The 26,182-nt window shown below is 39.5% G+C and overlaps 1 protein-coding gene across 1 annotated transcript in view; it reads left to right on the top strand.

The window, feature by feature from the left end:
* The window catches only part of snd1 (staphylococcal nuclease and tudor domain containing 1), a 164,854-nt gene that overhangs the window by 105,111 nt on the left and 33,561 nt on the right, over positions 1 to 26,182 (top strand). The window contains exons 17-18 of the mRNA XM_055054667.1: positions 975 to 1,163; positions 24,267 to 24,408. Of these exons, the coding sequence (XP_054910642.1) occupies positions 975 to 1,163; positions 24,267 to 24,408 (331 nt within the window). The remainder of the gene's footprint in view (positions 1 to 974; positions 1,164 to 24,266; positions 24,409 to 26,182) is intronic.

Genomic DNA, 26,182 nt, shown 5'->3' with positions numbered 1-26,182 from the left:
GTTAGTCAGGCAATCATGAGCAGCCTTTATCTGCAGACGGTAGAAACGAGATCCCTGAAATTTTTGCTCTGCTCGTAGGCTGTGAATCTGTGCTTAATAATAAAACATATAACGCATGCTGCAATATAAGCTTTTTAACTGGAGAAGAGAACAAGGCAGAGGTGTTTCCCTTCAGATTTCCCTTGTGACTGCGGGGCTAAGCAGTTCAAGTCTTAATTACTTGACTTCTCCCTATCTTGAAAGCACACCTGTCCTCTGACTTTATTGCTGACTTTCGGTTTTTTAATTTGCAAAAAAAAAAAAGCAAAAACCTATCCTTGATCATCCTTCACTTCTAAAACAAACTGTTATGGATAGATAATTAGTCTGAATCGGCAGAATTTGGTAATAGTCTATCATGAGTGATTTTACGAGACCCTTTCTACTTTGTCAGCAGCGTAAGGTCCTTTGTTGTCCTCATTTGTTTACTTAAAGGAGTCGGGGCTTGACTGTTACTAATTGAATATGATTTACATTGGGGGAGAAAAAAAAGTACCCTGCTGATGTTTAGAGACTTAATTAAGTTTGAAGTGCATGTGTAACACTCATTTAAAAACCCTAGCAGCCTGCCCTGTTTGTGGACGTTCTTCAGTTCCCGTTGTTGGCGTGAATAGACGCATTATTGAAAGCAGACAGAGCTTAATTAAGAAAGTCAAGGACTGCAGTGAATATGGAGACAAGAGGGCATTGCTGGGTTTTGTGTTTGAAGAAAGAAAAGAGAACCCCATCTCCAGCTAGAGCACTCACTGGGATATCTGGAGCCGAGGAGTGAAATGGGATCTGTCTGTTTGCTACTTAATCATTAGAAAGCCCCCAGGTCTCCATTGATGAAAAACTGCCTATTTTTCAGAATCTGAGCATCTTATTTGCTACTCCCAATACGTAATAATAAATGAGAATGTTTCTCTTATTATTTTCTTCTTCTTGTTTCCTAGGTTGAAGTTGAAGTGGAGAGCATGGACAAAGCGGGCAACTTCATTGGCTGGCTGCACATTGAAGGCGTGAATCTGTCTGTGGCACTGGTAGAGAATGCTCTGTCCAAGGTCCACTTCACAGCAGAACGCAGCGCCTACTACAAAGCGCTGGTTTCAGCTGAGGAAGCATGCAGACAAAAGAAAGAGAAGGTAGGTCACATTATCACTGGAACAGAAACTACTGTACATACAGTCTGAGAGGTTTCTCTGAGAATTGGACCTCCGAGTCATAAAACGGGCCTCGTGAAGCTGTCGGGATGTGAACATCCTTCACTGTAATGCCACTGTAAATTTCATTCAGGCAGAGCAGAGATAGCATCTCGGTTAGTTTTGTTTTGGTGCACTGAAGACTCAAGACAACATCCTGCATAGTCAATAGTGCCATTTCTCTCAGCACTCTTATTGAAATACACAGTTGTCACTGCAACCAGCAGCTTCAAGAATAAAATCAGTATTTATTTCGTTTCCTGTCAAGTTTGAGATGTGGTGTCCTAGGCATGTCTGCAATTTTGTCAGTGCAAGGTTTTATATCTCACAAAATTTAAGATGTCAGCCCTCCTGAAACATCAATGTGTATTTGGAATCCAGTGACAGAAGTTAAAGTGGAGATGTTTGAGAATATTAAAATTGAAATGAATTTCTTCAACCCATGATGATTTATTAGTCTGGAAAGTTCATTTTAATAACTTTGCCTGTATTTTTTTTATCTAAATTGCTCTGCTTATGTTTGAGCTATCACTTTTCATACATTGTCAATTGTGAAAATGTTCTCTGCGAATGAACATTACACTGTAAATTGGTTGACAATACATTAACATATAGTCAGAAGCCGTCGTATGTCGAGCATCACTGTTGTGAAGTTCCTCCATTTAGGCTTGCAAATGGGCACATTTGCTGTTATCATTGAAGCTGTCTATCCTCAATGGGAGTTGTGTGATGGATGGTGGCCTCCCTCACTCTGATCCTGATCTTGCCTTGCATTTTCATTATGGCGCCACGAGTCACCTCTGGCAGATGCACAAAGTGCCCAGCCAGCTGTCAACGTTGTCCTCCTTCTCTCTATCTCTGTAACTTATTTCTTTCACTTGCTCCGTCTTTCTCTCTCTCCCACTCTCTACTTATTTGGGTCCTTGAGGACACACAAATGCCTCCTCATCCCATATAAATGTGATGTATCGCCAGAGCTAGGAGGAGGTTGTTCTCTCTGCCTCCAAAGAATCTGTCATGTTCGTAGTTGCCGTGTTCCTACAGTGTTGTTTGCTTTCGGCTCTCTTCTTTTTGTTGCAATTACTCTCCATCTGTGCCCCCCGTCTTCGTCTCCTCCCCCAAAAACACTGGCAGCAGGAGATGAATATCTGGAGAGTGGTCTGCAGGTGAACCGTTGCTTTTTCTTTAAAGAAGAAGAAAGGAAAAAAGGTCTTGCTAGCCATGTGAACACCCAGTCCCTGCCATGTTCAATTTGACCACACATTCCTGACACCTCTCGGAATTTCACTCCAGGTTTCCAGGTCCTGTTCCGCGAGCTGAGACAGACTGACTTGGAACACAAGGTTTTCATTCGAACTGACCTGAGGAAAGACGGCAGAATGGGGGCCTGCATTGACCAGACAGATGGTGATTATGGTTGATGTTAGTGTGCCAGAGGCATCAGCGGACAGATCAGCTCCTGCCCGATTTGCTTCGTTGTGAATAGTTTTGTGTTTGTACAGTACAGTGCCCCTCAGTTTCATTCTGCATACGACGCAACTCCAAGGCAGATGAGGTGGGACTTGGAGCTCTAATTAACCCTTGGAGACCACCTTGAGAAAAGCTGAGAGCCTGGCAGTTTATTTCAGTCTTTCTCTTTTGAAGCAGAGGCTGGCTGGTCTGGTCTGTGTCTCTGTGTAGGCTGTGGTAAGGTAGGGCACACTGCATCCTTTCCCATCTCTCTTCCGCTTTTCTCATCGCCTTTTCTTTATTGTCCCTGCGGCTGCAGATGTGGAAGACATCAGTCGTTGCTGTGTAAGGCATCTCTATAAGAAAACGAGGTTGTCCTAATAAACTGAGGATGCGCGAGAGCTTGTGCGCACGCACACACAAACACACGCATTTATTAAGGAAAAGTTTGCGTTGGTGGACCAGCTGGGACTCAGGTCATCAAAGGGGGAGAAAGGCTTGCTGCTGTAGCATCCTAAACCAAAACTGCTTAGCTGGAGTGTCTTAAGTGAATATGAGATTTTGCTAAAATGAGACCAATGGGACAAAGTGATTGTGTTCTAATTGAGGAATTCCAAAGGGTTGGAAGATGAGCCTTTTCCAGAGCTCAGCAGGTTTTAATCTTGCCCATCAGCTCCTCTTGGAACAATATTTGGAACAGCGCTCACAGCAAATTAAACTCTCCCTACATGTATGAGACATGACTTCTACATCTGGGTGCCTTTCCAAATCTCTTTGCTCTTCAATTTTTTTTCACAGTTGATATGCATACAGTCGCAATCAGAAGTATCAGTGCATTGGGCATTAATACAGTATTACTTCTGGGCTTTTAATTATGAATTTCTGCCTTTTCCAGAATTGATAAACTTTGAATTTGAGGTGGAGATTCCCAACACCGATTCAGACATCCATTTACAGCCTATAAAAAAATATATATGCTTGCTCAGTAATATTTGCATGAATGTACTTTACATTTTCAGAAAACTGTAACACTTTTTGACTCCCAACAAGACTTTGTGTAATTCTGGTTGGATGAGTTGATTTAATTTGATCAAATGTATTTGTGTAGTACATTTCAGCAACAAGGCAGTTCAAAGGGCTTCATGCCATAAGATCATTATTCAGTCAGCAATTACAAAAACAAGCAATAAACATTAAATTTTTTCAAATACCATCATCAAACTCATCAATGCACATCAAATATGTTGATCAGTGTCTCATTTATTACTAATCAATGGCAACTCTAAACATGTGGGTGTTTAGCTTTGATTTAGAAAAATCTGTGTTTCAGCTTTCTAGCAATTTTAGGTTTATTCCAGATTTATGGTGAATAGCATCCGAATCCTGCTCCTCTTTTTACAATGGTTGGTTTCCAGCACAGACTGCCAAATTCTCTTGACTACAAATCAACAAAAGGAGGTTTGAAATTTGGATCCAAATGGTGTCCAAATTGGCTAACATTAGGCTACTGGGATGGACTTTCCAAAGTTTTTACCTCATCTAGAAAAATTGTAAAGATATGGACATTTAAATATGTTTTCTGTGTTGAGAACAATTCCTATAAAAACAATATACTGGGCTGAATGGGAAAGCATATTCAGACTGTGAAAAACAAATGGAAAAAAAAACAGTGAATTTGTCTTTTTAATATGAAGTGTCTTATAGCTGCTGTTCATGTGTTTCCCGTTTCCTCTTGCTGCAGGCGATAGAAATAAATTTGACAAAAAAGCAACAACGTCTTGGCTCTGTGGATTGGGAGCAAAGGCTTTGACTGAAGAGATGTTGGCTGTAGCTTTGATTCGAGTTTTCTGACTGAGCAGGTGTGGGAGTTGGTTTGTCAATTTATCGGTTATGCCCCGGGGACGATCTCATTTATAAAAAAATGAAATGCTCAGAAATTAAGAAGTGGGGTCATGAAAAAGAAATCAATTTCTATTTTTCCCAGAAGTGCTTTGTGGGAAATTTAAGCTTTGTTTTTCTCAATCCTCTTGTGTTGACAGCTTTTTGCTTATTTTCTATATACCGTAAGTATAATGCCTATAAAAGTATTCACCCCGTTTGGTGCTTTACACTTTTATTGTTTTCAGAAACGAATAAATAGCAACTAAATTTGGCTGTTTTGACTCTATCTTAGAAGAGCCCAAAAGACTGTGACAACTCTTGTTAAGATATTTCATGTCACAGGAATCTTCTTTGATCGCTGCCCGCCCCTTTTCTCTCTCAGCCCAGCTCAGTCCTCTTCACACACCGCTGTCTGACTTTTAATCTCTTGAACGTTCTCGCCTCTTTGCGCTCACTCTCATCACATTCCCCTTTCTTCCTTCCTCCTTCGGCTGATCATTGAACCACCGTCATGCTCTCCTTTGCTTCATTTGCTTTGACAGTTTTTGGATCGTACTGGACGGCAAGGACTGCATAAAACTGACTGAGTCAGGCACCTGCATCAGTTGTGCTTCTATTTTGGAGAAGGGTGGAGGGAAAAACTCTCTGGAATGAAAAAAAAAGTCTAAATCCAGGATCTGCTGCTGCCATTCCTTATGCTTCACCAGTCAATCAGCAGTACTTGTCAGAAGTACTTGAAGCAGCATCTTTCTGACTTTGAACTGTTCGACGTGTCCTTGGCAGACCCTGATTGAAGTATATAATCTTGTTTCAGCGTTCTTTTTCCCTCCCTAAAATATTAGACGTCCAGCTGACTCGACTGGCTGTCCGCTCATTCCAGGGCCGATGCGTCGGGTACATAAACACATGGCTAAGGGCAACTGTTTTGGTTCTAGAGCAACTCGCTACATTTGAACATTGCAAAGTCTGAATTACGATGCAAAAACCGTCAGTATGCCAGTACATTCCAGGTAATTGTGTTTATTTCACCATAAATACATGGAAGCATCACTCTACACCAATATTTTAAGGTTTCAAGCTACAAGTCCTTTAAATGAGATTGCAGACTTGAAGTGGGAGGGACCTGTGTTTCTCCAGCTGTCTGTAAAGTATTCCTTACAAATTTAAGGCACCATTGGCATACATTACAACCAAACATATGATAATAATGCTAAAAAAAGACATTGGCATTCTGCAATTGAAAAGAAGAGTCATACTATGTATTTTAAAGCAATTTTAAGCAACTTAGCACCTGTTCTGACCCCATTAGGGACAAGGGTGTTAGAAAATGAATGGATGAATAAAGCAACTAATAGATTTTAAAAAGCATAGTAAAACTCCTAGGAGCATTGTATGTCTTTTCTGCTTACTTTCAGTTCTGTAATGGTCTACACAAAATAAAATTTCTGCCATGTTCTTTATTTTTTTGTGAATTATAGTGCTTTTTTACTCTGCTCAGTATATTCAACCCTGAAGCGATCTATTCTTTCTGTTTTGCAGTCTTTTATATTTCCCTTTTTCATTTCTTTCCCTCTTCTTTAATAAGCTATGCTAGTTCTTAACACTATCATAAAAAAACAACTTTTGCAGCAAAATAATGCAATACATTTGGCTCATTTTGTAGTTGCTTTTCAAAAATTGTTTTTCAGATATTTATTTCACTGATCATATCATCCCTATTTAAAATTTTGTTCCCTGGCTGTTCTCATTATGAATACAAAATTACCCAGCATGAAATTTTTTTTTTTTTCTTTGTTTCATAATAATTGTAGGGCTTGTAAAGGAGTTTTAATAGAACATTAAAGCAAATGAGTTACTCTGCTTCACTTTTGTTTTCATCTTCTGTCAGTTGATTGATGTGGAATACCTCAGCCATTTATTGAAAGACTGGGAAGTTCTAATGTAGTAATTACCGATGTTTCAGTATTTTCTAAGCTCTTCTGACTCCCAACTCAATCATCCAAAAGCTCTAGTTACATTTTGAGTGAGATTTGGAATAGGTGAATATTGGATTTAAAAAAAAAAGCAAAGTATTGTGATAAACTGCTGATTGGAGGTAAATGTTGTCAAAACAACCAGTAGATTCTGAGACTTTTCTATCAGACTTGAGGGATGCATTTAAGTAAAAAAAGAAATGTGATTGAGAATATTTAAATATAAGTCACCTAGGCAACATTTAACTGCTAGATTAAAAAAACTTTTCTTTGTCATCCTACAGATGGACATCCAAGATAGTCATTGTGTCAGAGGTCATTTTGCATCAGTTTTTAGCCTTTCGGAGAACATTGGATTAAGCTTTGCCAGAGCTGAGTTAACTGCGTCTTATCTCACCTTTGAGCACTTTATTGATGCTCTTCTTTGTCACATCCACAGCATCATGTTGTCCAGTCCAGCAACAGTCACAAGTCATTGAAACTTCAAGGTCTTTGCTTTTCTGCTTCTCTGAACAGTAATTCTTTGACTCAATCACTTTGAGGGGGTGTGAGTAGCTGTGAACAGGTGTGGAGAGTCCGATGACTCATGGTGCAGCAGTCCTCATCCTGCAGTACTCAAATTACCTTTTGTTCCTACTTTTTTGCTCCTTTATATTAATATTTAGCATTGAAAATTCTTTAATTTACTACTAACTATATGTTCTCTAAAGTTCAGCTAAATTTGTTCCCACTTGATGCTGATGTCAACTACTCTCTGCATTTATAAAATTGTATCTGTCAGGAAATAGCAATAATAAAGCCCCCCAAGGCTGAAAAGTAGGTCAATAAACCCTCTGAAAACAGTGTGCAGTAAAGAGCTTAAGCCCAGATTTATTGCTATGAATTAAGATGGTAAAAAGCAGCCAGATGGTCTTTAATAAATGCACCTAAACTAATATGTTGTCACGTCTACAGAAACAGACATTTTAGCAGCTTGCAGGTGTTGGATGATTCAGTTTGACCTAAAACAACACAAGGAGACACCCAGAATATTCTCTGAAAAGGCTGATTTGCTACCTGTCAGTTTGGAACGACTGAGGTTATTCCCAAACACCTTGGATTAAATTTTTTGCAACAAGCTCCAATGCTTTCCGAAGTCGATCTTCGGCAGGGTCATTCCCTCCAGTTTTCAACTCTGCAATGTTGAGAAAAATGATCAAGCTCAGGCAGACTTCCGAGACTCAGGAAGCAGCAGTAAGCATTTTAAAGATTGACCGATGAGGGGAGAGAGGCTCTTCTCTTGGAAGAAAAAAAAAAAAGAAAGAAAAAACAACTCTTCAATGCAGTTTGTCTCTAAAATCGCATCTAAACAAAAAACTTCTGGACTAATCTGTAACAGATGATGATGAAAACAAAATGTGACAAAGTGATATTTTTTTACTATAATGAAAGGCACTGTTTGGAGAAAATCCAACACCAAACAACACAAACAACTGATGCAGTTCAGCAAGCAAAGTGATTGACAATGCTAATGTTTTGGTTTATGCAGCCACTAAACCTTAACCACCTTTAGGCATTCACTCGCCTACACCCAGAGCCTAATGTGAGGGAATCTGTCCAAGTGTTTGGCTCCATGCAGAGGAAACATTTTCCAAAAGGGGTGGGGGAGAACATAATTACTTAAGTGGTAGACCATAACATTATTAGATGCTTGAAGACCTTAAGATATTGTTGCATAAAATCATAGATATAATTATGAATGAACTATGACATTTAGAATGACAGGCCAAACATCAGTCATGCTTTAAATTGAAGAGAAAACTTTCAAAACTCACCTCAATGTCTTGAGATATTTCTCAACATGATCTTATATTCTTGAGAAATGTATGCTTTTTAAATGTGTTTAAAATACATGCAAATGTATTTATACACCAATATGCATCAGTGTATAAATGTTTGTACAAATGGGTGAATCTGGCTTTAATGTAAAGCGCTTTGAGGGGTCAAAATGACTGGAAAAGCACAACACAAGCTCTGTCCATTTACTATTTACTCTCCTAAGGATGTAGGTAATGCATGTTTTTTTTCCTATGGCTTGAAAGCAGAGGCCAGAGAGACGAGGTTTAGGCTAAACGGTGGTGTGTAGCCTTTTAGATCAGTGGCTCAAATCTCATGTGCCATGCTGCAAATCATCAACACATTCAGTGAGAGAACACATTGCTTTACAGCCAGTGTCAGTAGGCACGCAAGATGGAGGCAGCATAGTTTGTGTTGGCAAGTGTGAAAGGACGGGGATCAGAGCAAGGGGACATTATTGCCCGCAGGGTGGTCTCGATGGGAGAGGTGACCCATGCGGGACATTATGTCGCTGGAAAAGATGGTGAGGACTGGTCGCTATTGTGTGCAACTAATTCTCCAGCTTCTTGCACAATGCACGATTCCGCCTCCGAGTGCTTAGATTGTTTGCGATTTACTATGACATGAGGATTCGTCTGCTTTGAGCGTGTCTTTACTCCTGCTGTCATCTTTCTTCTCAGCATTGTATGCCCAAACTGAACCAACCACACAAAAGAAAAGAGCTGACGGAGGCTTTTTCATATGGCCAACAGATTACATAATTTGATTCTCAGTGTGCTGTGTGCACATCCCTGCTCACACTAACTTGGTTGCAGATGGAAGGAAGCGCCACACATGCACACACCATACTCTCACTGTCTCTTTTCTGCTTACTCAAACATGCTTTAAGCCTGTGCAGACTTTGCGCGCGCACACACTTTTGCACAGACACTCACTCTCCAAGGACACCACCACCCCCCACTTTAGTCGGCAAGCTGGACCCTCAGTGCCCGGAGGCAGAGAGACCGAATGACGGAGAAAGAGATCAGTGGACCCACTGATGTGCGTGTGCTGTTTACACCCCAACTCCCAGTTCTCTCCTGGTCTTCATCTTTCTCCCCCTTCCCCCAATCCCGAGCTGCCAACTCAGCAGTCTGTCACCTATACTCACAGACCTGCAAAATCACACACAAATACTCGTTCCATCTTTATGTGCTTCATTCACCATCTGACTATGCAACCATGCATATTGCAGTCACCTGCAAAGTCAAGGGCACAAATCTGCCTTATTTATTTATTTATTTAATTTTTTTTTTGTAGGCAAGAAACTAAGACCTCCTTAATGACGTCTGAGCAGTCTCACCTTCTGCTTGCTGAATTATACATTTACATGAGTTGTAGGATTACATGCTGACGTTTTAAATGTCATCTGAAAGATGCATCAAGGCACAAGGACATCAGTCTGGTCCTGAGGAAGAAGTACACACTCAGAAGTAGGCCTCTTAGTTTAGTCATCTTTGCATATGTGATGTGCCTTGTCAGTTTTCCTTCTACTCTTCTCGATCTAGTTCACTTATTTCTGTGCATCACACTTTATTGTTCTGCATTTGGTTGTATGTTTCTATCTTGTTTTTTTTTTGTTGTTGTTTATATGTATTAATTTCTGCCCTCTAATCCCAAGAAATCCATGAATCACGCATGCTATGAAATGGCTCTGTGGGATTAATACATTTTGAATATCACCCTCTAGTTTGGGTCTACATAATAACAAAAACTATTGGTCAAAAATGATTATTTTTCAATGGTGATCAAGACATAACATGTATAAATGCCTGCACATCTGGAACAGACACCAAAAGTCACTAGTGCCAGCTTCTCAAGTTCCAATGAGATTGCTGATTGGTTGGATGGATAGGTGTTTGATTGGGTGGGTGGACGACTGGCTGAATGGTTTGATGGATGAAGAGTTGTTTGGCTGATTGAGTGTATGGAGGGATGGTTGGTTTCTTGGACTATAAGCCTGACTGACTGAAAGTGAGCGATTACCAAAATGATATTGCCATTTTTCACCATGTACACTGTGTCTGAATACATTAAGTTCCTTATTTCTAGACTCAATAACTAACTGTTAGATAATTGTGATTTAAATATGGATCACAGTAATGGCGATTATATTTCTTGCAATCAAGCAGCTCTTCTCAGATCAGAGAGGTGCAAATTTTTCACCATCTTCAGCTCATTATTATTAAATTATATTAGATTTTAACACAGTTTTTTATATCACAGCAAAATGACACTAAACTTCATCAACTACAATGGAAAAACACCTGTGGTCTGTGCTTATGAGGCCTTTCTACTGCTTAAAAATTCAGTCTTGCCCCAGTTTTACTTCCTTTTTTTACCTTCATTTCTGCTGATTAAAATAGTGAAGGATTGCAGTTTGGTTGGTGGATTATTGCCCTCTGTTTTTGGGATAGTTCCTCTTGGGAGTTTGTGAGAAAATACTTTTCCACTTGGTTTGACAAGGAGTTGTTGGAGCCGACTCTTTTACGCCTCCGATGAAATGAAATGTGTACAATTCCGGGAGGCTCTGACCCAAACCTGCAGAGCACCAGACCATTGGAACGCGTTGATTATTTTTCGTTTTAATCCACCCTGCTTTTTTTATTTTCTCCTGTGTGGTGGGATCATTGTTGGTTTATACAATTTGGGGCCTCTTTGAGTCACATCTGACTCTTGGGTACAAAAACAAGTTTCTGAGTCAGAGACTGCAAGGTCCGACAACTACAATGACTCTGTCTCACATAAAAGTTTACTATTCCTGAAATTTTTATATTTTTAAATTTAGTCTACTGTGCACTATGTAAATAACTTTTTTCTGTTTTCCCTTTTTGTCCTCAACTGCTTTTCTACCCAAGTTTTAACTGTTTTCAGTCACTGATGGAAATAAATTGCTATTAAAATGCTCAAATCTCACAGTCAATTTATGTAATTGTTAAATATTATATACTATTCTATCATAAGCTTTTATGATTTTCACCTCCATTTTTATCAGCGACTATAATCCATGGTCAGGCCCAAATATAACCTGAATTATACTGGAAGATCATTTGGTGACATAAAATAATGTTTCCTGATAGTCAAATGAATCGAATGTAGAAAATTCTGTTAAATGGTTTTTAGTACAGACAAGTTACATCCCAAGTCAGTCGCTTCTTGACACTTGACACCTTTTTTTTTCTCCAGCTACAACAAAACCCAGATTTCTAAAGTATGAAATTACAACGGGATGAAGTAACCATCACCCAGCAGTGACACTAACTTACTCTTGCAAGGCTTTTAATTGATAATTTTGCCCATCATCCTCTCAGTTTCTCCTTCCTGTTTTTTTCCCCCCATGCAAATATGACATTTTCCCCTGATGTTGATTGGCATTTATGCATTCTTGCGCCATGAAGGAAATGCTAAAACATTTAATATGCACATTTTCATCCAGCTTCAGGGCTGCTCTCTTATAGTTCTAATTTAATCATGGATGAAGCAAGACAGAGTGTGATATCCACAATTCGGCTAAAAATAAGATGCAGGCAATTTATAGTCATTTACACACACTTTGACATTTTTTAAGGCCTGTGCTTGGAGCCACACTTAACTCCATTTAATGTGGGCTGTCACTGAAGCATTCCTCCCTTACATTTCCCATCCCTTTACTTCCTTTTGTCGTCTCTTGTCTAATGAAATGGCAAATATTTGTTTCTTGAGGGCATCATTTAGTTGCTCTCCTTGATGGTTAGGTTAGAGTTTGTTCTGCTTAATAAATAAAGGCTCTCTTCTTTTAGTTACAAAGCAATTTGAAAATGATGATGCATCACATATCTGTTATTTAAGACGACAAGTATCTGTTGCCTTTGATATGTCTGATATCTGTTTATGATTTTAAAATGCAAAAATCTTTATTTTCAATGTTCAAATGTAAATTAAGTCAGTATTTGCACTGAGACCTGAAATGTAAATAAAATAAACTGTTGCAGAGATGCTGGCCTTACAAGAATTTATTTATTTTAAACGAGTAAAACTTTTTGTTGTTTTTCTTTAGTTTCATTAGCTTAGAACTTTAGAAGAAATGGAAAGTGATGACCCAGGATTGCAAACTGCAGAACTGAGAGTGCTTTCGCTCCTAGGAATATTTGTCAAAATAATGCAAAGCTAAAACAGATGAGGCCAGTCTACTTTTAGCAGTGGAAGGAGAGAAGAAGTTTGCTGTATAGCTGAAGTGGGCACAAACGCCTCATCAGTTCTCTTTATTACCTGCGCATAGACACATTGTCAGGCTGTTTCTTGGTTGAGCAGCCAGTTCTTTTCCTAAATGAATTTGCTTATTCTTTCTCTTCTGTTCACCTTCCGCCTGCGTCCCTCGTGCGTCGTCCTCTTCTGTTCAACCCCTCCACTGTTTCTTTCTTTTTATTATTCATTTGCTCCTGCTCCAGTACCTGCACACTATCAACCCCTGTTTTTCTCTTTCCCAATCTCATCTTTAATTCAGCCGCTTTGTCTATTTGATTCCCTTATTCCCACATCTGCTTTTTACATTTTCACAATCTAAGCCCTGAATTAGGCATCCTATTTATTAATCTGCCTACCTCCACATGCACTCGAATGCGCTGCCACAAAGAGACTACATGACTGCATTTTGGTTTATTATCCGTTATTGGTTTTTAATTTGTTTTTTTTTTTTTTATAGGAATCAGTTGTTGCCAGGATGTTGAAGAACGGCATCTAAATGTGTCTGTGCCTGTCCATTTTGCTCCGAAAGAGAAAATGATCTGGGTTCCTATAAATGTCTGGAATTTGATTTAAGGATTTAGCAGTTTTGCAGAGGTATGGGGAGAAAAAATATATATATACTCCACAATAATTGTACTTGTATAATGAGATTTGTTGAGCATCAGTGACATTCATTTTGGCAGTGTGCGATCTTGACGTTGGGCAACATTTGAATCGGATACATATCGGATATGGGTCGCATTCGAAAAGAATCTGACCTGTGCTGTTCAGACTGTCATCACAAGATCGGATACTTTTCGCATTATGTCAAAACAATTCGGAATTGGGTCACTTCAGGCTCCAATGTGAACGCAGCCCAAATGTCCATTCATCCATTTATCTATCCATTCATCTATCGAGTCATCTATCCATCCTTTCTTTCATCTGTTTCTCCTTCCATCTTTTTTTAAGTATGAAGCTTAATGCTTTTCCCCTTATGCTGTACATTACCATTTATACCATTCAGTTCAAAAACACTTTTCTAATCCCAAACGGAAATTAAATATTATTTGTTAAATGTAAAGTTTTGTGGGAAAAAAAAGTTCGTACTTGAGTCTTGGTGCAAGATATCGCCTTACATTTAAAACTCAGATATTCAGAGTATAGGTCGGTGTGAATGAGGTGACGGATTTTTAGCACATTTGCATAAAAAAGAAATTCGATCCCTAAAGACGTTTTCAGTTTTTAACCTCAATCTCTGAATTCACTAAGGGCAACTTTGTTTCAACAGGCTGTTTTTATATAATCTAAATTGAAACAAGAGGCTTATAAAACCATGTATGTTGGTTACATTTTCCATGTGAGTAATCTAGAGTGCATCTTGCCTGATTCGTTTTTCCTCATTAGTCTACAGAAAAGATGACTGAAGTGTGGTGGTTGCAGTGTCCTCAACAGGACTTTCAAGTTACCTGGGAAAAAAATGTCTCAATGTTGGAGCGATGTTAGTGAGTTCTTAAGAGTTCCCGTCTAATTTAGGTCAGACTGTGTTCAGCTCGATGCTTTCTTGCCTGCAGAAAACACTTTACATCCAGAGAATGGGACTACTCTGTTAGTTTTGGGTGTGTGTTTTTTGTGCATTTTAGAGCCGCTGTCTTTTTCTTTCCCTCTCCCTTGCCTTGGGGAGAGACAGTTATGTAATCAGAATCTCATCATCCTTGCACTTCAGATCCCACTGTTGTGCGAGGCTCTTTTCATACCTTTTCTCCTGTTCCAGCTGTGTGTGTGTGTGTATATATATATATATATATATGTGTGTGTGTGTGTGTGTGTTTACTCCTTGCTCCTCCTTATTTTCTATATTATTTTTGTCTTCTTTTAGTTTGAGTTTTCCAGGGATTTTTACATCATTTCACCGTAGAGGTTTAGAAGACATTAGCCTTTTAGTTCAAACCGAAAACTGAACACAACTTCTCTTGAGCTCTAATTTTGTTTTTTCTTGTTTTGATTAGAGGAGGATTATTAGAACATCCCCCAATGTGGACTGGGGTTGTTGATCTGCTAGTGAACTTTGCCGACATACGATGATGGGATCTGAAAAAGCGTCACTCAGTTTTGTCAGATATATTTATCTGAATTTGTATGTTTCTCATTTTCTCAAGTCAAAATGAGTCTCACACTCCAATAAACTTAATTTTGGCTTTCTGCCGGTGTCTAAAAAGAATGTAACCTTTAAAGACATTTCAAAGAGAGAATTGTGGTGATCTCACTTTTTTTTCCATCCCTTGAAAAAGAAACCTTGTACAAGAGAAACGTCAGGCATTTGAATCATAATACAAAACACGACATGTGGGAAGTGATTCAGACTTGAACTACGTCAGATTTTCTCTTTAGCGCCGTGTCCTTCTCCTTTCTTTATTTTCATACTTATTCCTCTGCTTTTTTTTTTCCCTCTGTGCTCTTCAGCGCTGCCATATTAACCCCTCTGTCAGTCTGCGAGTCAGCGCCGCCGCCACTGCCTCGCTCCCACTAGCATCCATCAGAAATCATCTGCAGAGAAAAGCCCAAGAAGCAACGCCACCCTGTAAAAAAAAAAAAAAAAAAAAAAAAAAGCTGTCGCCATGGCAACTGTTGGCAACACATGTAGCCTTTTTAATTACTAAGCTGATTAATTGCTTTTTAATTGCATACTTAGACAAAATAAACTTCTGTCCCCATTCCCTTCATTGTTCCTTAAACTCGTCAGTAATTTCCAGTGATCAGCTGGAGTGTCCTCTCAATGACAATAATCCTGTTGAGCTGAAAGGCATTTTATAGACTAGAGCGACACAAAAGCAGCAAAGAGTAGAATAGGGACACATGGGCTTCAAATTGCTGCCCCCTCTTAACTCTGCATGCTGCCAAGGCAGGTGGGCATATTTCTGGGGAGCCCAACTTCACATATACATCTTCAAGGTTATATGAAGGACCCTTACTGACAAAATATGTAACGAGGACATTTTTAAAAGCAATGTTATCTGCTTTGATTACATTACTTGCTACTGTGAAATGCAGTAAATGAAAATTGTTACCTTGCAGACATGTTCACTTGAAAAGAACTCGAGTGCCATAGAATCCAGTCCGGTTGTCCGGTTATGTATTCTGAGTTTCCATTCATGTCTGAACAACGTGCAACGTGACACTTTCTCGGTGCATCTCTAACAAGTTATCGTTTCTATTATGATTTTTATTATTATCATTCATCACTTAGTGCCCAGTCGAAATGACGGTGAGACTAAAGATGCTGCTTGCTTGATCACCCAAATACCTGAAAATCAGTGAGGCCAAACAGTTTTTGTAATCATAGTAAACAAAGCCAAATCAAGCCCTGTTTGTCTCCGTTTCCTCCCACTTTCTTTCAGCAGTAACTCATTTTGTCGTCAAAGTTATAGTGACAGTCAGTACATTAGGAGACCTTTCCTGTTCCTGTCGTATTTTACTTGTCACCCGTCTTGCCCTCCCTCCCCGCATCGATTCTCATCATTCGTCTAATTCTTTTGAAGAATGGAAAACTCAACCGCGTTCCGCCGTGCTTTGGAGTGGTGAACTTTAATTGCATGCCTATTCCCCGCTGTTGTTTTATTAGTATTTTTTTTTCTTTCTTTTATTGCTGTGATCTCTCTCTGCTTGATCATGTTCTAATAGCAGCGGACAGACACAGTCACCGCTCCGGTTAGAAAAACAGGCCATTTGATGTAAGGCTCCATATGCCGGAGCGACTGCCTCTGGGAAAGATGTGTGTGTGCGTGTGCGTGCGTGCGCGTGCGTGTGTGTGTGTGTGTGTGTGTGTGTGTGTGCGTGTGTGCGTGGTTGCTCTGGTGTGTTTCTCATTTGCATATGCCGCTCCGATCCTCTCAGCCGTCTGGTCTCCTATGCCAGCGGAGGAGGGTGGCACCTTTAAGCATGTTAGCACAGGTACAGGTTATTTTTGTGCATCGCTTTGATTATACACCCATTTGCTCTGTTTCTATGGCAACCTTATGCTCCCTCTCGGTTCTCATGTTCACAGCACCCATCTTTGACAGGTGCAAGTTAGAGTTTAATGCTAATTGCATTTTGTCTGCATGACGACAAGCCCGTTCCTCCTCCAGCTGATGCAGTCGTGTTCAGGAGGATCAATTTGTGTCGATTTAAAAAAAAAAAAAAAAAAAACTTGCAAGTGCCCGGCATGATAGCCTCAGGTTGCATTCAAGCCCCTCGCCGTCTCGTACGTGTCTGCTTGCCTGTATGCGAGTTTTGGCAGCGTAAGTGGGGGTCACATTAGTCGTGTGAGCCGGGGTTGAGTAGCCTCACTGCCTGCCTGCTGCCTCTTTGATGGGAGAACATCTGTTGGCTGTGATACGAAGCTGGGGAGGATCTCTTTCTCTCTCCTTCTCCTTCGCTCCTTTGCTTGCTCCGTGGTCTCTGTTATGAATTCCCCAGCTGCTTCGCTCTCTCCCATTTTCTGGGGGAAAAAGAAAAAAAAAATAAAAACAGCCTGCCTGTCCCCCACCACCTGTTCAGTTTTAATACATAATTTATCTGCTAAAGTAACCACATCTGAGAGACTCAACCCTCTGTCCATTTCCAGTTTTCTGTCAGCTTTCTGTCTGTTTAATTCAGCCTGTTGGCTGAATTAAAGTTTTTAATTTACTGCCTTCAACCTGCACAAATGTCCACCATCAGGGAAGCAAAACTAAAAATAAAATAATGATTGCACTAATTTACCAGGAGCGAAAATCATCTCTAAATTTGCCCGATGTGTCAACTTGTTTTACTAAGTTGGACTGCAGCTGCAGATGAAAGGAGTGCACCATCTTTAAGGAGCACAGGCTGAAACTGTCAGCACTCATTACATGTTTGATTACATTTTAAATCAGAAGCTACTATTTTATATGAGTTGTGCAGTTTTTCAACTGGCTGAATAGAATGGATGCATGCCTCTGAACAGGTAAACTATCTGGCAGCAGTCAGATAGATCATAATCATTCTGGACCTGATTGTTACGCAATTGCATCCCTTGCAAATGTATGAATGCCTCATTTTTCTATGCGACAGCCACAATCTAAAGTGCATTTATTTTGTATTTAAATTTGTGACTGAGCATTATATAGACCAGCACATTATACATCGTGTTGAAATATTTTTTTACTTGTTTTTGTATGTAATACTTTTTTTGATTTGCTTTTGCCTTTTGTAATCTCTTGATTTATTCTTGCTTCCTTATTGTGGCTGACATGGAAAAAAAAAACAGTTTCTCTAAACGTATTTTACTGCTGCTGTGTGATTTCAGTTTTTACTGTTTTGAAATAAGCCTGTCTGCAGCTTGACATAGTTTGTTACAAAGTCCTGTTATGTGGCCTTGCAGACCAATAACGAGTCGTATTGTGTTATCTCAGTTTGACAGGAACTATGTTGCTACTAAGTCCAATCTGTACCCAAACCAGTTTTCCAAGGTCACAGCCACACCTAGTTTGTTTGTGATTTTTTTTTTTTTTATCTATGTATGGTTAATTATCTTACAATTGGATAGATTAAGACCAAAACCTTGAACAGCACCCAAATCGTCTTTCTAAAGTCTCCCCTTTCTTAAATACTTCATCCTTTTGCTGAAGCTGCTTTAACTGAGCCGTTAATATGCGACATCACTAACCTCTTTGAACCCCAGAGACGGGCGTTTCATGGTCCCAGAGGTAATGGGTTCATGTCTTTTCACTCTAATGGAACAGAACAACTTGGCCATCCCAGCAACTGTCACTCAACTCTAATGTCCAGCCAAGATTGATGAGGCATGTTCTCACAGGAAAGGTGTTCTGTTTGAAGCAGACATAGATGCTGCAGTGACCTAGTGTTTTGCAACAAAATACAACCCAATCATTGTAAAACGGGCAGTTAATCAAAGTGCTGGGCCATGGTAATTCTCCTTTCAAACAGTGAAGCTGGGGTTTACCTTTGTGCGCTTCAAAGACTTACCTGGAATCAGCCTCTCATTGTATTAGTCACTGGTGGTGAGTCATATTGCTTTGCATTGCTGTTAGAGAATAAAGTGTATGAAGCATTTATGACTACTGCAGTGTGCATCATTATGGAAATGACCTCATGGAAAGTATTTACTCTGTTTTAAAAGAAATGCCTTCTATTAAAATTACATATTATTATTTTTATCAATAAATCCTCTACATATATTCCTTTTTCTCCTAAAGCACATATAATTTTTTTCTTGGCGTCTGACTTCAATTTGAATAAAACACTTTAATTTCAGTATTCTGACTGGTTGGTTGTTTGGGCCTTATGTTGAGTGTTTTTTATGTAGAAACAGTGGAACAGTCTGCATTATAATTATCATGGTTGTGATGAGGCAAAGGATCTGACTGAAGCAGCTGTCTGTCTTGTTGATCATTCCTCGCCTCTAATTGTTTAGTCGATACAGACAACATCGTTAAGCAACAGGAAATCCGGGGTCGCCCACCTTTCTGCTTCACAGACCTGGAGCACTCATTAACATGACACCAGTGCTGTTTTTAAAGGAGCTCTTAGCATGCCAATCAAATCCTCCCCTTGGCCGGATAACAAATATCTTTGTTTTAATATCAATGAGATGTGGAGGGAACAATATTTTTATCTAAAATCTTAGAGAAATGTTCATCTATCAATAATTTTTTCTGAAGTTTGTCAAAACTGAGAGTTGTTGCTCTTCCCAGCATGGCAGTTGAGGGGCCCACAATTCTTAACAGTGGGGCTGCATCTAGGCATATATGTCTGCATGAATGAGTGGAGAGATGAGTTCTGATTGGTCTGTAGGATCAATAGTGAGTTTTGAAGACCCCACTGTGTTCCGACAGCAGAGCCTTCCCCACCTCAATCCCTAATTTCTGTGTGTAAAAAGTGAATCATTCTCTCTCGAACAGATTCATCAGGGACATAATGAGGCTAAATTGATTAACAAAGGGCACTTTTATGACTAACACTGCCCTATTGATTTCAATTGTTCTCCACAGCTGATTATGTGATGAATTAATAACAGAGTTGCGTAACAGACATGCAAGGAGATGCACCAAGGGTGTGTTGCCAATCTTTGAGTTGGTTCACAGGACCTTAATATTTTTTTTCTCCTATCCACAAGTGGGTAATTTATTGTGATGGGGTTACTTCCTCTGCTGATGTGTGTTGAAATCAGATGACTCATCTGGGTATTGCTGCCGTCACTGCATTACTTTTGTTGGCACTTACGGAAGGAAAATTAAGTCTCCAATGAGTTTTTTGTAATATGAAAGAATAATAATCAGGGTCTACCTTAATGTAAAAGCAGAGATGACGTTCCTTTCGCGGTTTGTAAAAGATTAACGTGTTTAAACGCCAGGAAGTCGGTGGTTTTATTCTGCTGTTGTGCGATGTGGAATTTGATTTCAGTAAAAATAGAAACTGGCCTTCCTGTAAATTTGAAATGCATGGTGTGGCTACAGATGATTCATAGATATTCCTCAAGTGATAAAATAGGCAATGACAGGGGTAGACCCAAAAGATTTTCAATCCTAAGCATCTTGGGAAAACAGCAGAAAAACATTTCTCCATGCTTTATAATCTATTTCTTGTTTCACCAACACTATTTATGGCATTTGTGATCATTTAAAGTGTAACTTCTTGAGAAATTTCTGCTTTAGTGTTAATAAAATATAGTATCCAAACAAAAAAATCTAACGGAAAATAAACCCTTCAAATTGGCATATATGATTCTAGATAATTAGGTAATTTCCAAATGTAAAAAATTTGAGCCATCCAGTGGCACAAAAAAATTGTACCAACCCATAACAAACTGCTCTAGCCGCCCTCTTTTTAATGATTATTATTTAGAATATTTGTCTTCTTTAAAAGGGATTGATTTAAATTTGAGCACAACTCATGTTGCATAGTAACCATGTACAACACAACACTTCAATTAGATCTATATTGGCAGATTCTGTCATACATGCTACATGTAACACCTCACACTCATTTCCATGTTGACTCAGTTTTCATTCTCACCCCTTCCTCTCCCATAATGTGTGTACAGTTATCCAACTTTGTGGATATCAATGTACTTGGGTTCCAATGTGTACTTGGGTTCCGCTTTGCTCATATCCCAGTCTTGAGGGACACTTTGTTCATTTCAAGCCATAAATATTTCAATAAATTGAGCCCAAGCCAATTGGCAGACCTCTCAACTACCTGAAGAAGAGCTTTGCTTTCTGTTGAAGAGCTGCACTTCAGCCAGTAGAGTATCTCATCCAGCAGGCTGACAAAGTAAAGCTCTGTAAAACTGCTCAACTGCAGGTAAATTTTACTTTAAGGCCATGCAAATTGGTATGCAATCTTTAATTCTTCAGCTTAGTTCCAGTGCTGGCAATTTAATCCTAACTGTGGATTTTCTGCTTGTGGCATGTAGTTAAGATTTACTCAGAGCAACCACAGAAAGATTTCTGATCGGGCAATAAGGAATAGACATTAATGTGAGGGGATAGGAAAACATTTATCTTAAAACAAAACATTGACCGTCATTGAGATGAAGTGAGAGATCCACATGAAATTCTGAAGCCAGGATCCAATAACTCCATCCTCCAGGATGAAAACTCGCTCCCCCCCGCACAGCCAGAGTGTTTGGAGTGGAGAAGATGGAACGGCTTCCCTTGTTTTTATTCCTTATTGCTGTGAGAGGGTGCAATCATCCAATCCACCAAGCAGTTCCAAGCAAGAGTGATTACCAGGTTTTGAGGGCATTAGCCACAAGTTTTGCTGTGTTGCTCATTACATGGACTTGTAATCCTTGCAAGTCTTTCCTGCAGGGTTTTTACACATTCTGGAAAACTATGGAAAAGTATTTTCCAGGTCTGAATTTATGCCTCCTAACTGCTTTCCTTCTGTGTTTTTGCAGCCATCCCTGGGTCATTACATCTTTCCTTCCCTGTTCTTGGTAATTTGTCATTCCATCTTTCTGTTCTTCCTTCCGTCCTTTTGTCTTTTCTCATTTCCTTCCTAACTTCAAACCTTTCTTTTATCCTTCCTTTATTCCTTTTGTCATTTCTCTTTCCCACCTCCCTGTTGCTCATTTGCCTTTTTTCGTTTGTTTTCTTCCCTCCTTTCCCTTTTCTATCGTTCCTTCATCTTTTGCCTTCTTTCCTTCATTTCATCCGTCTTTATAGAAACACCGGTCATAAATTCATCGTTGGTAGCACACAAGAGGGGCCGGCGAGAACAAACAGAACGAAACACATTTGCCGAAGGGGAGACACAAAAGCCAAGAAACAAAATCATAATTTCAAGTTGGCAACATCCAAACTCTATCAAACATGCTAGAACACTTTCATCTTTCATTATGCGATTCTGATAGCCATCATAGAGCATATAAGCAACCTTCTCCCCCATCATCACATTGCCCTCCCAGATGAACTTGTCACTCTCTCGGGTGTAAATGTGTTCTTCATTCTACAGTTGCCATGAAGGTCATCCTGGTCTCCATCATTAGGACTTGTTCTCCCTTCAACTCCAGCTTAATTGCCTGTTGGTTAGACCTATTTAGGTGCATTTCTTCCCCCCTCTCTCACATCACTTCTGGCAGCTTGGTGGCTCTCGTCTGCGGCTGTAGCTGCCTGTCGCATACCTGCATTCAAGTGGAACAAACAGGACGGTTGGCTGCTCACGGAAGGTCATCAGCCCTGGGCGCCGCGAGTGCATGAGTTTGCGTTTTTTTGTTGTTGTTTTTTTTTTAAAACGACTTGGACTATGGCGTCTCTAATGGTGCATTCAAGCAGGATGCAAAACAAGTTTTTATCCTTTTGTAATCATTCTAATCACCAGTGTTTTGGCAGCTTAAGACACAATTAATGAATTGAATGCACAGCAATTTATGCTCTTTCATAAAGGCGCAACAAAGAAAGCAACAGCAGCTGTGGGGTGTTTGTCTTTCTCTCCCCACAAATGTTTTACTGCAGACAGAAGAATGCAAACTGGTGAAGCTGTTCGGGACACCTGGGAGCCGGAAAAAAGTTGATGTTTTTGTTTATAGGCTGTCGTCCAATGGGTATTACTTTTGAAGGAGCTTTTTGTCGTCCATTTTTTGAAAAGATCTTTAAAAACAAAAGTCGTAGAAATTAGTTTTGTCAGCCTTTTAAAAAAAATTTTTTTGTTATTTTAAACTAATAATTTCTCGCCCCCTAGAGACTGACACACCCTTGCGATCGGACATCATGTCCTACCCGGATTTCTAACACTTGCTACGACGGTAAAAGTGTTGCAGTGATGGCCACCAGGCTAATGAATGGTGACACCTAATCTTTGTCATCCCTAATTGGTGCTGCAGGTTTGATTAAAAGCCGAGTCGTGTCAGCTTCCTCAGAATGTGGGAAGCATGTTTATTACGGGACGCGGTGGATTCCAGGGTTCATCAGCGTGCTTGTAATGTGTGCATTCGGCCGCATATGTTTGCTATGCTAATATTGCACACACCTGCCTGGTGCTGAGGCAAAAATCCTGCTTGATCTTGGGCTTTGTGAAGCGTGGCTGCGTTTTTGCTCTTCATTAACCTTGCTTGCCCTCAATCCCTGAAATTTCAGCTTGTTTATTTTCTGTCAACCTTCTTTTCTCCTTTTTTTATTTCTGCTTCTTTTTTTCATTTTTAAGCATTTTTTTTCCAAATGAAGTCAGGTTCTGCTATATGAATTTCCTCATTCTGGCATTGAAGATTGAGAGACAGCTGTCTAATTAGGGTTAAAATCTGTTTTTCCTACAAATCCTGCTTAATTATCTGAATATAAACACAAATTAGCAGTCAGATGCAGCAGCAAATTAAGAAAAATAAATGTAGTTCTTGGCAAATAGGAAAAAAGAACACAAACAGAAAATCAAATGACCAACCAGATATTACTGAGCTTTTTTTTTTTTTTTTTTCCATCTGACCTTTTTAAAATAAAATTCTTCCTAAACTGATGATAAACAGCATCGAGTTCTGCTGCTGCAGCCCCACAGAAAGTTTAAGCCCAACAGCACCACTGCACTTCTCGACTTTAGAACTTCCTGCTTTGGTCCACCTCATCTTCCAAAGATTCCTCCACGGGGAGTTTATTAGTTTCCTTTCATCCTCACCATCTTGTGCTTGAATGCGTGCTTAACACCATTGCTCTATTGAAGTTGTACACAAACACGTAACATTCTGTGTTAATAACCACCCACTCAGTGCACTGCATCCCTTGCACCCTGCGAACACACTCACGCACACACCTACTGATGTCCACGCAGTTTGATTTGTGGCCCAAGGCAAAGCTGTTCTCCCTAATGAGCCGCCTGCCCTCTGTTTTTCCCAGGGAGGTGAGGGAGAACTAACCTTGATGCAGCATAGAAGGGATCCAACCTGCTTACACACACAAACTTGAACTGCTGTGCTTGTGAAAGAAACTCTGTGGCTGCATCTTTTATCCGGCTTGTGACATTATCCCCAAGTTGATGATGTTGAAGTTAACCTCATCATACGTGTAGATGTACCATGTCTGCCTGAAATCCAGGGAGATATTTATTTGTATTTGCGTCACAAAGCATTTTCAGGTTTATTGAAACTATGTATGAATTGTAAGTCAAATTTTGGATTAACTGAGCTGTAACTTTTTTTCCTCTGTGTTCTTAGATCTGGGCCAACTACGAGGAGAAGCCTGTGGAGGAGGTTGTGCATGTCTCTGAGCAGAAGGAACGTGTGGCCAACTACAGACCTGTATATGTGACTGAAATCACCGACACCCTGCACTTCTACGCCCAGGATGTGGAGACGGGTACAGACACTTTCTCTGTTTCAATATGTTCAGTGTGCATTTCCACATCGTGTCGCACTGCAACCACCAGCTTTGCTGGCTGTTAGATCTGAAATAAGACAAAATAAGTAGTGGATAAGGAAGTAAAGTAAAAGACTAGTTTTATATTTAAGGTTTTTTTTTCTAATAAATCATATTTCTTACTACTCTTCAGTTTCTCATTTATTCACTTCTTTGACTTCTCATATAATCCTAATAAACTCCATTACATTTTCTGGTTGTAACAAGACAAAATGTGAAACTGTACTGTTGCATTGTGGCTCAAAAATGATAAAATAGAGTAAGCACCAGGAGGCTGACTGATTTTAATTATGTAAAATATTCATTTGTACGTTTTAGCTTATCTTCATACTGCAGTGGCTGCAATCAGTGTCTCTGTAGGAAAGTGAAGACCAGGATTCTTTAACTTTCTGCTCTGCTTTTTTACCTCCACACTCATTTCTTTAATGAGAATTAATTCTGTTGCAAAGACGTTGACTGCATCTCTTACCTCCAACATTTTTCTCACTAGTGGAGACCCAATAACTGAACCGCCCTCTTGTTTCTACTAATAAATGGGTGTAATAATGAAGAGCGATGGCTGGAGGCGCTAACAATTGGGGTCCAACTTGATTCCAAGCATTTAATCTTCCAGAAGTTGTTCAACTCAATGAGCACTTGAAAATCTACTTGGTGCAAAAATCACTTAATTTTCCACCAGGATATTTGAACCATCATCCTCGTTGGGACTGATAGCATGTGCAGAAATAGAAAAGGTATTGTCTCTCTTTTTCTGAACGATTCACTGCAGTAAATGTCAAATTTTATTCCATTTGGAAAAAGAAGAAAATTCCAAACTATTCAGATTTGGAATTTAAAACATGGCATAAAACTCTTAAGTGAAAACCACAGAATAAATAAAGAAAGCTGTTTTTCTTTCACATTAATTGCCAATTTGTTGTGCATGCGTTCATCCTGCTTTGAATGCCTAAAACTTTGATCAAGAGTATCTAAAGGCAGGCCAAGCTTATGTTTTGGTACAGTTAGAATTTTTTTTTTTTTCTGAGTGTTCCAAGAGTTGTTAAATAACAGCATAATTATCCTTGCAGGCAATACCAGAAGCATTTAGACAGTTTGCTGTAGCAAAAAAGGACTAATTAGCTTCTTTTGATTCAAAATGTGTCCATTCTAAGTTAGTCTGTGCTCAGTTTCACATGTAATAAGAAGATTCAATAAAAACTGCTTTCAGCATATTGATTTTTTATTTTATTTTTTTTTCAGTATGGAACAGATCTGAACTGTTCATAGATTGTCTCCATCTGCCAGGTCATGGAAGCTGCCCTGAATTCAGAGGCCTGCCTGTCACTCCTGCCCCCTCATCTGTCTCCACTAGCTATAGACCTTCAAAGGCCATGAAATCAAAATTGTCCTCCTTTTTAAGTTTTAAATTTTTTTTATGACATTTGCCTCCCCAACATAATTAATAAATTTACCTTCAAGTAACAAGATTTTAACTCAAAGCATATAACTCATGGGATCTTATTTGATCATAAACAAGCATATATAAACCTTTCAGTTTACAGCTCTCTCTCTATGTTTCATCTCTATGCCCTCAAATCTCCAGGTTTCTTGAAATATGTGGAAATATAACGTTATTCCTTCTCTTGCCGTGAGCTATAAATTCAAATCAAAACCGTAGCGCCGCCTCCGGCTACCGTGCTGCTGCCTCAGTCAGTCGGGATTGATGCTCTGATTT

This window comes from Poeciliopsis prolifica, unplaced genomic scaffold (genome assembly GCF_027474105.1).
Source record: "Poeciliopsis prolifica strain line A6 unplaced genomic scaffold, Auburn_PproV2 SCAFFOLD040, whole genome shotgun sequence".
NCBI lineage: Eukaryota > Metazoa > Chordata > Actinopteri > Cyprinodontiformes > Poeciliidae > Poeciliopsis > Poeciliopsis prolifica.
Note: the sequence above shows the minus strand (reverse complement) of the source record. Positions and strands in the feature narration are given on the sequence as shown.